This window comes from Fringilla coelebs (genome assembly GCF_963513975.1).
Source record: "Fringilla coelebs genome assembly, chromosome: Z".
NCBI classification, from domain to species: Eukaryota; Metazoa; Chordata; class Aves; order Passeriformes; family Fringillidae; genus Fringilla; species Fringilla coelebs.
Window position 1 is genome coordinate 21,756,254 of NC_140031.1, and position 14,780 is coordinate 21,771,033.

At 39.4% G+C, this 14,780-nt stretch overlaps 1 protein-coding gene across 2 annotated transcripts in view; it reads left to right on the plus strand.

The window, feature by feature from the left end:
• The window catches only part of MAST4 (microtubule associated serine/threonine kinase family member 4), a gene marked incomplete at its 5' end in the record, with an annotated part of 275,947 nt that overhangs the window by 87,812 nt on the left and 173,355 nt on the right, over positions 1-14,780 (plus strand). Inside the window, one exon of one of the 2 annotated variants that reach the window (XM_084225041.1) lies at positions 8,741-8,856. The exons of the other annotated variant lie outside the window; for it this stretch is intronic. Within the exon in view, the coding sequence (XP_084081167.1) occupies positions 8,818-8,856 (39 nt within the window). Of the gene's footprint in view, positions 1-8,740; positions 8,857-14,780 lie in introns of those variants that run through there. 2 annotated transcript variants of the gene reach the window in all.

Below are 14,780 nucleotides of genomic sequence, written 5' to 3' on the forward strand. Positions count from 1 at the left end.
TCTGCATTCAGGATCTGAAGTGAGAGGTGCTGGTAACCTCAAAGTGAGAGTTCCCTATGTGGTGTGATTGAGTGTTGTAGGTTAGGGTGTGGTTTGGTGTTCTTATGAGGCAATTACAATGTCTTTGACTGTTCTTAGCAGTCTTAGGAATTTGGTACTCATGCATAATTAGAATAGGTTGATTAATGTAAAAAAAACGGGGTAGGGGACAAGATACTGTTCCACTGGCCTGAATTTTAATAGTGATATTCTATATTGTTAAGAAACTTAATTTTTAGCATTGTAAAAACTTTATTCCTAGTGCTACTATTGCTATGAAACTTGATCCCTGTTTTGGCAGTTTCAGTTGTCAAAAATGCAAATACTAAAATTCTTTGAACTTCCTAATAAAGTTTGGCCTAAAATGATGGGATGTTTGGAAGCTGATGAGACGTATTCCTTTCTGCTATTTTTTTTGCTGTGGGACAGCATCCTGATGTTGAAGGATAACGAAATAGGACACAATTCTAAATTAGTGAAGTAACATTTTTATTTTCCTTCCTGTAAGCTGACGTTCTCATGCCTGTGGTACTTGCAAAGTGACTGTAATGTAGCAGAGGATGGAAGCAGTTTGGAAATAATATTTTTCATTCCTCAAGCTGAAGTACTCCCATGGTTCTGATGATAGCTGTAAGTCTCAAAACAGACTCAAACTGAGTTGAATGAGACTGCTGACTTACAGGCACTGGAGCAGGGTGGGGAAATGTAGTTTTTCCAGATCTCTGGTGGGAATGAACATTCCTCCACATTTATTTATTTAAGTTTTTTTTAAGTTCTGCAAAGCAAAGGTATCTAGCAAGAATTTTTATGAACATGCAACAGAGTACTTTTGTGTCGGATGGTGCATTGCTGCTTCTGCTCTCGTACAGTTTTAGGTTTAAAAGCAACTGCTGTTTTACTGACCTGAAACTTTAAGTGGGTTGACCACCACAGTTGGCTTTGACACATGCTGCTGGGTATTTGTAACTCTGGTTTTTAGTCAGACTTTCTTATACATTCATGTGAAAACAGATGTGTTACTGTAAAATGCGCTTTTGTCCTGTGGAGGAAGACGGAACTGTGGATTTTGATATTTTTTACCAAACATTACCTGTTAGTATTCTTGCAGTGTCTCTCCCTTGTTCTGATAAATGGTGATTTAAATTGTTCTGGCTTCACTGGTGTGACGTGGTCATCATGTTTGCTTAGCTCTTCTGTACCCTGCCACAATGGACTGATGATTTTTAGCATCAACTCTGTTGTCACCTCAGTAAAGCTAGAAAGTATTGTTTGTTTTTTTTTCTTTTCTTTGATCACAGTATGCACAATTGTGTGCATATGTATCTATCCACTTCTGTCAGATTTTTAATAAAGTAATAATACAGTAAGATCATTGCATCTATTAAGAATTTTCTTTCATGGTGTTGTGGAGATTAAGAAACTAGCTAAGTGCTCAAGTTGACCCAATGTCACTTGAGTAAAAGATATAATAATCAGCAGGAGATTGGTTAACTGCTACTCTCTCATGGATGCATTCAACCTCTTGATCATTGCAGAACAGCTGCAATTATGTGGTACAATGAAAGGTACTCAGTATTTGGTCAGTTAAATTCAGAAATGATGGTTTACTTTGTAAACATGGAATAATTTCATAGTAATAATGTACACTTGGCTGATCACAGATTCCTTTTGCTGTCTGTTGAGTTGTCTTTTTGAGAGAAGATGAAGGTGGTAAGAAACAAAGTTGAATTATGAGATTGCCTGCTGTAAATGAGGGAGAAAAAAAATCAAGTTAAGTAACAGAACTAGCCTACAGTGAAGTCAGATCTCAGTGTATTTAGTTATTCTCATGAAATTTTTTCTTTCCAGTAAGAGCATATCCTGAAAAAACATTCCTAGCATGAAGTTGCTTTTCCAGAAAGTTGTAACTGTGAATAAATCTTTTTGATATGCTTGTTATATGTCCTCTACCTATTAAATATGGGGTTGCAACTAGTGATCATTAGGAGAACATTCCCTTTTATTCCAGACTTCCTTACTTTGCATTTGTAATGAAACTTCTGTCCATAGGAAGTCAAGACTTCAGCAAGGTAAACTATCTTCTGAATAATTTGAATGTTGAAAGGCTAAACTATTGCTCTCTAATGAAGGAGAGTGTTTTTGTGAAGCAGCTGGACCTTGTATAGTGGAAAGTATTGAATCTTATAGTGGAAGAAACAGCCAAAACACATTAAGAAAAATGATGTGTCCTTAAGAGAAAGTACATTAATATATTATCTCATTGAGAACACACCACATTATTGCAAGTGTTGAGATTAAATGCTTCTAAAAAGGAAGATGGGACATCAAAATAAAGGAGACTAGATGCATAATTGTTCAGAGTGATCTCAAAACAAAAACTTAAACCTTGCCAAAGTTTGGTAATTTTGCTTGGAGTGGAGCTTGCCTTCTACTGATTTCACTTAAGAATAAAACTTCTAAATGTCTAACAGGGAGGGATTATTCTAAATGTAATTGCTATTACTGTTTTACCATGAGTTTTTTTAAAGAATTTGGTTCCTTTTCAGCGTGTGCAATATTCCACTGAGCTGATTTTTAGAAAAGCCTCAACTCAGGGGGGTTTTAATTTGTTCTCTGAAAACAGCTGTATGTGTGGCACTTCAAATTCTAAGATTAAAACTGGCATAGCTTCTGTATGTTTGATGTTAGGCTTTCTTTGGGGAGATACTGAGACAAATAGTTCAGCAACTTTTGAAAAAAGGGAGAATATTATGTCTGTATTTCAGTTCTTGTTGAAAGGAGATCCATGAGAAATTTAGACTGTACCCATGATGTGCTTGTCTTTTCAGAAAGAAATTTCCTTTATATTATTGTGTAATTATGGAAGATGTAGAGAATTGGAGGGCTGGCTGCCTTTTTTAAAGTGACGATCTAGCTATGCCTTTTGATGGAGTAAGAAACACAGTATTTGATGGAAAAGGCAAAATGGATGAAGCTGGCATGTCTGTTGTGAACCGTCTTCTTGTATATGTTCTGTCACTGGAAGAGGAATTTATCAATTTCTTTAAGTAACTTATTTAAAAAATTGGTTTTCTTCTGCAACAGTTATTTTTCTTGTAATATTTTTATGGGGGATTGATTACATTAGTAACAAATCAGCTCCTCCGAATGAGTGGCGAACGCAGGAACAAGTTGGTGCAAGTGGGGTTTTGTCCGGCAGGTGGCGACAGGACCCGGTGTGTACCCCCGCTCTCCGCGGAACGTGTCCATTCCTGCGTGTGTAATGGGGGCTGTTGGCAAGGTACACCTGCTTTCATGGGATCAAGTAATGGTTGTATGAGAAAATTGTTGAAAAATATATTGCAGAGCTACGGTTCTGTTTTCTAGTCTAGAGGTACAGACTGAGAAGATATCTGCAGCTTTGGGTTTCAGCATCGCTTATCTCGGTGACGGTGTTAAGTGTCGAAATGTCAATTTTTACTGCTAATTTTGATGAAATGTCTCACTTCTGGTGCTGTAGCCAATTTCAGTGACAGTTCACAGCTAACAGAACTTCCAGAACTTGAAGGAACAAGAGGCAGATGGATAGAATTGTTTCCATTGCCCTTTTCTCCTCAGATAACATTAAAGACATTGCATTAAAGAAAACTCTTGGGTTGTGTAAAAGTACAGAGTGATACTATAAGGTTTTGACTTACTTAAGATGGCTAGATGTTGATCTGTATAAAATTCTTTAAAGGTAATCTTCAATTTGTTTCACTTCCTTTTTGTTTCACTTCTATCAGATTGATTAAAAAAATATATGCTCATCTCCCATCTCCCAGCACCACGCATGGATTTTGCTTTCATACTTCTGTGACATCCTGTGATGATGATCTGGTATCCATTAAGATTCTAATGAAATCTTATTTCCCCAAAGCATTGTGGAGTGACCATACGGATGATTTGGTGTGGATATATATGTATGGGACAGTCGAAAACTTCTGTGCGATGTGTTTTGAGACTTTTTTGTGTATGTAATAGAAAAAAAGGTACTTTGTCTGCATAGGGTGTTTAAAATTCAGTGTAAAATACTCAGTGTAAAATTCCTTTAGGAACTGAAACTGTTTTCAGAATACTACAGAACAGGAATGTTATCTAGATTATTTCTTAATCATATGCAGAGTATGATTGTTTTGGAACACAAAGGTGGCTCAATTTCTTTTATGACCATTCAGAAAAATAAACTTGAGCTCCTTTGTGGAACTGTAATGTTGCCTTCCCTTGACAGTTTATTCTTTAAACTACTACAGAATCACAGAATAATGTGGCTGGGAAGGCACACACAAGGATAATTTAATCCAACTCCTGATCTTGTGCAGGACACCCCAGGAGTCACACCATGTGCCTGAGTGCATGGTCCAAACACTTCTTGAACTCTGCCAGGCTGATGCTGTGACCACTTCCTTGGGGATACTGTTCCAATGCCCAGCCACCCTCTGGGTGAGGAAACTTTTTCTAATATCCAACCTAAACCCTCCCTGACAGCTTCATGCCTTTTCCTCAAGTCCTGTTACTGGTCTTGAGCCTGAAGAGATTGGTTCTTGTCCCTCTGCTTCCTCTTGTGAGGAGTTGTAGACTCTCTCCTCAGTCTCCTCCTCTCCAGGCTGAGCAGACCAAGTGACCTCAGCTGCTCTGGCTTTCCCTCCAGACTCTTCACCATCTTTGTTGCCCTCCTTTGGACACTCTCTAATGGCTTTCTGTCTTTCTTACACTGTGGCACCCAGAGCTGCCCCCAGCGCTCGAGGTGAGGCCGCCCCAGTGCAGAGCAGAGCAGGACAATCCCCTCCCTTGCCCGGCTGCTGATGCTGTCCCTGATGCCCACAGGACATGGGGGGCCCTCCTGGCTGCCAGGGCACTGCTGGCTCATGTTCAGCTTGCCATGACCAGAACCCCAGGTCCATTACTGTAGGGCTGCTCTCCATTCAAAACCACAAAAGCAGTGTTTGCAGGAATTTGTTTCAAGCCCATTGTAACTACAACATCCAGGGGAACATGCTGTGCCATACTCTAATAGTTCTCTCATCTCTAATGTGCATAGAAAAAGGCTGCATATGAATTAATGTTAACTACTTCCAGGTATCTACAGTTGTAGTTCACTTACCTTGACTTTTGAAATTATGGCAGTTAAAATACTTTAATTTTTCTAGTAAGTTTGTTGAATAGCTTATCAGTGGGCAAAAATACGATGAAAAGCTCCCTTTTTACCTGTGCTGGAAAAAAGTTCCTGTTACTTTGGGTAGCAGGTTATCAGACTATAAGGCAATTATTTCATTGCTTGTGATCTATTCTAAGCATATGAATTCTCACATTTAGGAAGAAAATAATTATTTTTAAAACTCAGTGATGGTGACTGGATGCTGTAGAGTATTTAAGGTATAGGAAATAGCCCTGACAAAGATATATTTAGGGGCAGAGTACAAATGAGTTTTTTCATGCTGCATAATGAATATGATTTATCATATGCTACCACCATGTGTAGTATGAGAGTGGCAGCCACACATGGGATATGTGTAGGCATAAAATGAAATATAAATTAAATCTGCATTGTAAAACTCAAGTTACATATTCATGTATAGTTTTGCATGCTTAGGTTTTATCTGGTTGATTGGCTGATTTCCGTAATTACAGCGATTTCTAAATTTTCTTGTTTTGTAAGCCAGTATTATTTTTAAAGTGAAGCTGTTTGATTAATGCAAAAAAGTGGCAGTTGAATGAAGATAAAAACTTACTAGATTTATGTAAGTGCCTGAAAACTATCTTCTACCATGTTTCTTTGCAGCTTTAAATAAACATGAGCTCAGGAGTATGTGTCTAAATTAATTCTGAAACATCCTTCACATTTAATCAGGTCAAATACTTCATTTATAGGGGAGAAAAATTTTTGGCAAAATTGGAGGTTGATTACTGTTCTCCAAAAATAATTTTGCCTTGATGGGGGGGAAGGAAAAAAAAAGTTTTTTTCATTCACTGTATATGTTTTATTTTGTGGTGCACGTACAACTGAATTGTGCCTTTCTGCTACAAGTGATATGAAAGAATATGTGAGGTATTTTGCTGTATTTTGTATATATAAATGTAAGGATAAGTATATTAAAAATTTCAAAGAGCATGGATTTTTCTTCTAAAATACAAATTCTAATATACCACAATCTTACCTACCACCATTTTGATGGTGAAATAATAATCTGAAAAGAATGAAAGCCTCCAGAAAAAAACTACACTATTATGCATTTTTAAACATGAAGATGCGCTTTTGGCAATAACTAAAGAGATTCATAAATTGTGAGAAAATTCAGTGGATGCTTTCCTTTTTATGTGCAAACATCTGCCTTTCAGTTCCTTCCAGTGCCACCTTTATGAAATGCAGCACTAGCCTAGGAAAATGCCACTTCTAGAACTCATAGTGAATGCACTTCTCACGGAAAGATAGTTTTGTACTCTTCTATTTGGGATTTAACTCATCTTCCACTGGAAGGCAGTCTTCTCTTTGTTTCTTTCTTCTGCCTTCCAGTATTACTTAGGCAGCTATTCCAGTGACCTTCACTGTTACACTTGCACTCTGGAGTTGAATCGCTTCTTCACGCTTGTACATCTGTGCTCTTTGTCTGCCTATAATCCTTTCTGTAAATTGTTCTGCTATGAAATTGTAGCTTCTGTGATACTTGAGGTGTTTAGGTTGTGGACTTTTTTGCATCTGTGCCTGTCAGTGACACGTAACTTGTTGGTATGACTTTCTTAGGCTGTTGTTCCAGTACTGACCTCTGAGCTAGATGGCATGGGGTACTTTGAATTCATACATACAGAGTTAAATACACAGGCTGAAATGAGTGTTTGCCTAAAGCTAACTACACTTCAGTATTACTTACCTTTAAGGGAACTGATAAATTGAGCATTGGGAGATTTTTGTATTTCAGTGATTAAAATAAAACTTGGGTGTAAAAATGCAAACAGCCTTTGCAGCTGAAACTTGCAGTGTGTCATGAGAGACAAATGGTAAGATTTTGCCTCTCATCCTTGAAACTCGACAGTCTTTGGTTAATTAATTTTTGCCACCCTTACTGGAAGCATGTAACAGAATTTGAATTGTCATTCATTTTTCTGTGTTGTTTTTGGAAACAGAAACACAGAAGACATTCTGTGTGAGTTTGTCCCACTCATGTAAACTAGTGGGACAAAGTTTTGAAGCGCTATAAGAAGAAGGAAGATGACATTTTGAAATGGAAAAGGGAAAACAGGAATATTAGGTGGAATCCATAGGAGATAATGTAACATTTTTTTCCTTTTTTTCGAACAGGTGAGGGAATCTAGTCACTTTACAGTTTGATTCTGTAAAGCAAAAAAGTTTTCACTAGGGTCAGGATGCTGCTTAAAGAGATACTACTCTTGAAAAATGAATTCAGGAGGGATGAGTAGCATTTGTTGCAGAGGAAGGCAGGATGGTCACATATCCCCTTCTGGCCTACAGATTTGTAAATCTATCAGTGTGTTTGATTTTCCTTGTCTCCCTCTTGTGGAACTGGAGTTTTGGTCAGGATGAATGTCTCCTTCCTTAATGGAAGTACTGCTCTAATCCTGTTGCTGAAATCTGTGATGGCTGAGTTTTAAGCCATTGACCAAATGTGATGGATGTGTTTTGAGCTGGAGACATGGAGGGACGGGGAAGAGGAAACATGTTCAGTTAATGGGGAAGAGGAAACATGTTCAGTTAATGTTACTGTGTAACTTAGATAAAAATTGACTGCTTTTTAGGATAATACAGTTGGAAGTATCAGAGAAATGTAGCTTAATAGCAGAAATGATATATTTTTAATTGTAACAACTGTAAAACAATAACTTTAATGCATTTCAGTTATATGAAGAAGAGTTGAGGGGCAGGGAGTACAGCAGCCTTTTCTTTCTCTGTTCTTCAGATAAGCTGTGACCGCTCAGCGTTATCCTTTCAGCAATCCTTCATCTTTTTTGTTCTAAATGCCTTTGCTCCTGGCAGGTTTTACTACTATGGAATGTACATGGACTACTACTCAAAATGATGCAATATGACAGGAAATCAATATTTCTTTTCATACTAGATTTAAGGGTGTGATTGTCATAGCCTTATCTTAGACTGTTAATGGGCAAATAGCTAATAGTATGGTGACAGCCTTTGGGAGGGAAAAAAAAATCAGTGATCTGTTTAACCCGCAGATTGGCAGATTTGAAAACTCCCACTGCCGTTTTGCTCCTTAAAATCTGTGCTTTCAGACATAACGTTTAAGGATCTAGCACCTAGTTTTTGACGGAGACGAGTTTTCCTTGCACCAGTCGGGTTGGCTGAGCCGATGAGAAGCCCTCGGGCGACAAGCCCAAGGTCACAACCGGACCTGCTGGCCGCGGTGCCTGCACCCCTGAGACAATCCGTCCTCTCTCCGCGGGTTCTCCGCAGCCGCACTTGGGAATCCAGTGGGGCGCGGCTTCTTACACGGTGCCGTTATAGCACTACTGCAATTCCATCCTGCAAGTAGAAGAACTCATTCTTCGTGGCTCCGGCGCCCCGGGTTGCCGAATGGCAGCGGGGGCGCGGCGGCGCTGCGGGAGCGGCCGCCGGACTGCGCCCCGAAGTTGCCGGGGCGCGCACCTCGCGCGGTCACGTGCGGCGGCGGCGCCAATCGGCGCGGGCGTGATGTCAGCGCTCGGCAGCTGCGGGGATGCGGAGCGGGGTCCGGGCGGTCCGGCATGGCCAGGCGGCGCCGCGCGGCGTGAGGGCGGCGGAGCGCCGGCATGGACGAGCCGGGCATCCTGCGGAGGCGCGGGCTGCAGGTAGGCGCGGGGCGGGGCGCGGCGTGCGCTCCCCGCAGTTGGGAAGTTGCCCTCCTCACCTGCTGCGGGGCGCGGTCCCGGCGGGCGCGGCGGCGGGGGACACCTGCGGGCGGGCGGGGCGCGGCGCGGCGGCGGCCGCCGGGCTGCCCGGCGCGGGGGCGGGCGGTGGGCTCGTCCGCGGAGCTGGCGGTGCAGCCCCTGCCCGGGCGCTTCCCGGGCAGCCGGGAGCGGCGGCGGCGGCGGCGTAGTTCTACCCGCCAGCCGCGCTTTGGGCCGGGCAGCGGACGCGCATTACCGGGGGGGTGAAAGTTTGGCGGGGCTCGGCGCTCCGGGCGGCTACGGTGCACTTTGTTGAAAGGCGGAGCGGGCGCGTCCTCCTTTCCCGGGCGGCTTTGGGCTGACTTTTCCGCTGGCGTCCCTCAACTTTGGAAAATGCCGTATCCCAAATAGAGCGAGAGTTATGGCACAGTGTTGGTACCGTGTGTTGTTTGAACCGAAGACTCGAAACGTATGCCCTTCTAGGATAATGCATAAGCCGCTAAAATAATTAAAATGTGCGTACTTACATACTATCCATTGGCAGAAAGTGTATTAATAAAGAATATGTGACTACAGCCAAATAGACGGTGTAGTTACTTTTTTAATGTTTCACCAAAATGGAGCACCACCTCAAACTACATCATTACGGCCCATTGTTCAGAAAGCCCCTTTTCTCAAGTAGCTCTCAGCGATGAATGTACTTCCTTTCTTTTGTTTTCCTCCACATCTGCAATTTCAATGGGAGGAGGGTGAAAAGGAAAGTCTCCATACATTTGGGATCATTATTCAGTAATATAAACCTCCATAAAGCTTTTAACATGCACTGAACTTACACAGTTCTGAACTTTTTGTTAAGACACCCTTTTTGATCAGTGCTTTCGACTTGGTGCTGATCCAGTACGACAGTTTCTGTTAGATAGAGGTATACAAGTTGAATCTCTAGCACATGTTATGTAGCATATGGAAGTCCTGAAATTCTCTTGTGCCTTTTAAAGAATCCATTAACTTTTCTTTAACTTTTTCTATAACATTTGCCTGTGGAAAGTGAGTAACTTTCATAAAAAAGTAACTTTAGTCAGTCCTTATATCTTAAATGTTTTCTGTCAATTGATAGCCAAGTAGGGGGAGAATCTCTGCTGCAGGTTGAGACTGCGGAAAACAGCTTTTAAAGGATATAAAGGTTTCAGGAGGTATATCTTTGTAGTGAAACCGGATTTCCTTCTCTTAAACCTGCTCTAATGCATTTAGTAGTGTAAACCGGATTTCTTCCTTTTGAATTGAACTGCAGTCTGGTCTGATTAAGTTATAACTTAAACCTTTATATGAAAGAAATGTGTTGAGTTCTGCAGATGTTATTTTTATTTTATTTTCTGTAACTTTAACAAAACAATTTTGAATGAATATCAAAAATATTTTACAGCTACTTACAATCTCCTATTGAAAGTTACACAGTGACTAATCCAAGTAGCAGAGGGGCCTTTTCACACTTGGCAGTGCATGCAGTTCTTGAAGATGTGTACTTTATGGCTGTTCTTAGCATCCTTGAATGGAGAAAATCAGCTAGTGGTCAGAAGTGTTGAAATTGACATACTATCATTCAGATAAAGGTGGGAGGGGTAGAAATGCTGTTTACACTTAAGTTGTAGTCATTAAACCGTTAAAGTGAATCTGTCTTTATATTGTCCTCTTGCTCCCCTTAAGTTCTTCTGTTGCTTTGTCTCTGTCTTCATCTCTGTTCATGCTACTAGCCTAGAGACTGGTATGATGAACTTGTGAGCTGGAAAGCAGGTTATATGACAAGGGGTGTAGCTGCTGTTTTAAGTTTTGTTAATAAATATTAAGTGTCTGAGTTGTTTACTTTGCTGACCTTTTGATTTTATAGTACATTCCAAAATAGTGACTTGGTTATTCTATAGTCATAGTATATGTTTTTACCATAAAAAACCCCAACCCTAAATAACTCTCCACTCTTTGTTTTCTATGAGAGTAATTAATGTATTTTGCCCCTTCTTCTTTTTCATATGTTATTGATGCTCTCTTGGATTATATTCTGAACGAAATAAACAAAGAAACCCCAAGAAAATAAAAAAAAAACCCCACAAACCCAAAACACCCCAAAAAACCTCCAAATGAGAAAACACCAAACCCAAACAGACAAAATCCCCACAACAAAACATCCACCTCCCCATTCAAATAGCAAAATAATGACCCCCAAAAATCAACGGGGGAAAAGAAAAGAAAATTTTGTGAGTTAAGACTGTTCTGAAATACCGTGATCTTCAATATAAGGTCAGGTAACTTCATGTAACTTTGTCAGTTCTCTTGGTTGGAAGTAGAAGTGTTAAAAGCAGGTAAATCTGCTTAAAACTGTGTGCTTTCTTAGGTGTAGGGGCATTTAAATTAAACTGAAGATACAATGATAAATAGTATATGAGTAAATTAAAAGCAAAGTTGCTATAACTGCTGGTTTTCCTTTTTTCTTGGTACACAGTTTGCTTCAAAGCCTGATTTACAGGACACACAAACCATTTCCTTTTAGATGGGAACCTGATGTAGTTGTGTTTAGTGCCTTGTACCATCATGCTGTGTTTAAAAAAAAAAACAGGAAGCAGCTTGAATTGAATCTCAAAATACAAGACTTAAGTAAATATGTAGACTTGGATAAATCTTGTTTCAGCTTGATATGTTAAAGATTTTCTGTTGAGGCTTCTGAGAGAAATGGAGCCTTTAATTGGTTGCAGCCTGAATACACTTATCTACTTAATCAACCACTTTCTTGTGTCTAGTTGTGTGTTTGTATTCATAGAAGAATAAAGGCATCTGAGTCTGTAGTATATGCTCCTTTTCAATGAGCAGATTCTGAAGGTTTAATTACAAAGAACACATTTTTGGTAAGAAACATCAGGATAAAATTGATAATTTCTTTCAACTTCTGTATTTTTAAAGTGCAGTTTAGTATGGATTGAAATAACAATTTCTTGCAAATAAATTTGAAAAAGGTGAAAACAGCTAATTACTTCTTGCTCATTATTAATTGCATTCTTAATTGCGGTCTGCTAACAGCCTATGTTTGAAGTTGTTTGACTAAGCAGTGTACTTTGTATTGCCATAAACTAACGACTCTGAACCCAGACGATGGATGGTAAAGGTAGCACATATTTCCCTGAATCTGTAAGGATATGGGAATGTGAGATAAACCTTACTGCCAGAAGCAGCCAGCTTCAGTCATACTTCCAGTGCCGATTAAGCTTTCACTTTGTCAGACAGATGCTTTGGGCCTTCACTTTTCCTTTTGCTAATTTCAATTTGCCTTTAAGTGGCTTGTAAACAGTGTCTTGTAAATCTTTGGGTAATTACATGAGCTTTTTTAATTAGACTTGCAGAGAAATTGACCAGCAGTAGAGAAAGCAGCTGTACATGAAACCTCTCAAATGTCAAAGAAAATGCTGTGTTTATTTCTTCTCTCTAGGAATATATACACTTTTTTTTTTTTTAATGCTGGAAAATGTTCACAGGGAATCTAATCCTTCTTTAAATTCAGAGTGACTGCACTGCATTGTTTGTAGTGATATGATTATAGTCAACATGGAAAATTCCACTTGGAAATCTAATGCATGCATTGATTTGAGGAGGGAATGGGTATGAGGTAAAAATAATTTAATCACAAAATTCAGACTTACTGCTGTAGAAATGGAAGTAGGCAATGTAAAGGAAAATGTGGTGTAAACAGAAAGTTGCTATTTTTGTGGATTTGAGAAAATCAATTTATACTAATTTCATGTGTTTCTAGAAAGATGGCAAGGGGAACAGTCATTATGTAGCCTTGACTACACCTTTCTTCTGTCTTCAATACAGGAAACCAGTTATTTTTGTAGATAGATGTTTTCAAATGTACATAAGTTGTTGAGACCTTTGCAAAAAGTCATACCTTACAGACTTTTCTAAGTGCTTGCTTATTGGCTCAACTGGAAATGCATTAACTGAGAAATCAGAAAGAATGGAAATATCTTCATGGAAAAAAATGGCCTTCCCACAGCTCCTAAGCAGGTGAGATTTCTTTGGAGTAGAAGGTTTAATGAAAAGAATTCTTTCTGAAATACTGAAAATTGATGTGTGAAGTGCCACACTCTATAGGAGAGGAAAGGAGAGAGGTAGGCTGTAACTATCTGTTTTCTAAATGCAGTTTGTGTTTGGGTGGTCTGTTTGGGAGGAAAAAAAAGATAAAAGTTTGAAGATGATTAGTTGGAATTTGGCCTGGTATCTCTTGCAAAGTGAAAAAAAAGGGTGTAAAAGTCAGTCTTAGAGATGACGTTCTGGAAGGGTTCTTAATTTTCACTGGTTTGAATACATACATGTGTATGTCAGTGTTCTTCTCTAGGCAAGAGACCATATCCATTGTTTCTGTTGGTGTTTCTATATTAGTGGAAATGGTTTTACAGTATCAAAGAGGAGTTACGTAACTGTGAATCAGGTCTGATGTATCTCTCTGCCTCTCTGATGTATCTCTGTGTGTGCGTGTGGAAGAAAAATGTTGTGGAGGGCATGGAAGCAGAGAAGGATTTAAAACAAACAAGCAAGCAAGCCAACAAAAAAACCCAAACATTGCAGTTTGCAGGAGTTCAGATTAATCAGTTAAGAAGCAGACAGATGTAACACTTCTGGTGTTGCACGGGAGCAGCTGTGTGTCTGCGCGCTGCATTAATGCCCTGCTTAGTAGTTGTGCCCAGACCTGCCTGAAAGGGGCCACACTTGCTAACTAAACATCTCTACATTTACTAAAACCTCAAAAATTTTGGAGTAATTGAGCTACTCAGAGCTACTTAAATTGTGACACTTGCCCTTTTATTTTATGGGCGCATTGCATGAGCAACATACATAGATGTAAAATGTTAAAAAAACCTAATTTTTTTTTTTTCTGGCTAGAGCCATATTTATTTTTGTGTCGTTTTATACACTGTTATAGAAAACAGGGCATCTTAGGTACTAAGAGACACCTGAAGTTAAAATAGATGGTTTCTTGGCTTAAATAGTGATAGGCAGTGATAGCTGCCGTTAGAAAGCAAAAGACCAGCCTTCTGAGAGAAGAGATACAGAGATAAAGAACATATTTCCTCCCTATCTTAGCTGTCACTTGTGTAGGCCTAATAGAGTGTGCAATCTCTTGATCAGTTTATTCACCTCTACTTTCCAGACATTCATGCATTGTTTTCAGGTCCTCTAAAACACTTAGTGTCAGACATATTTGGCTATTTGAGCTGTGAAAGCTTTTCTGAAAGGGTTAATCATTCAGATTAACACCCCCCTCCTTCCATTCTGTCTTTGCTTTTCTGTATATTGTGGTCACTTTATTTTGGACTGCAATATCAAAAAAAGAAAAGAGAGCACCATGCTGCATTCAGAGCTAAAATATTTGGCGTGGGACCAAATTGGTGCCTGTAGCCCATATCACACTTCTTACTAATGCCTTCTGATAATCGTAGCAACATTTCTTGATAAAGTCTGTAATATGTCACAAAGCTGACTGACTGTTTTGTATTAGGTTTAGAAGGCGAAACATAAACTTAATATTTCTTTGTGTCAAATCCTTTGGTGCACTCAGTGTTAGGGTTTATAATGATTTGAACTGATCTCAGTTGTGTTCTAAGGGTCATAAAATCAAGCAGCTTTGGCATCCTCTGTGTACTCGTTAGCTCCTATTTCTGTGTTACTTGGCTTATCTCCAAAATGTACTTGCGTGGGTTTTTTAAAATTTGTTTTTTTCTTTGCCTGTTTTGTTGGTAACAGTAGGAATAATAGCTGCATGAAGGACAGTAGCTTATTGAAACAGGATTTTTTTATAAAGTGCTATGAAATGTCCTTGGTTTGACAAACGGTTTTACTTACTT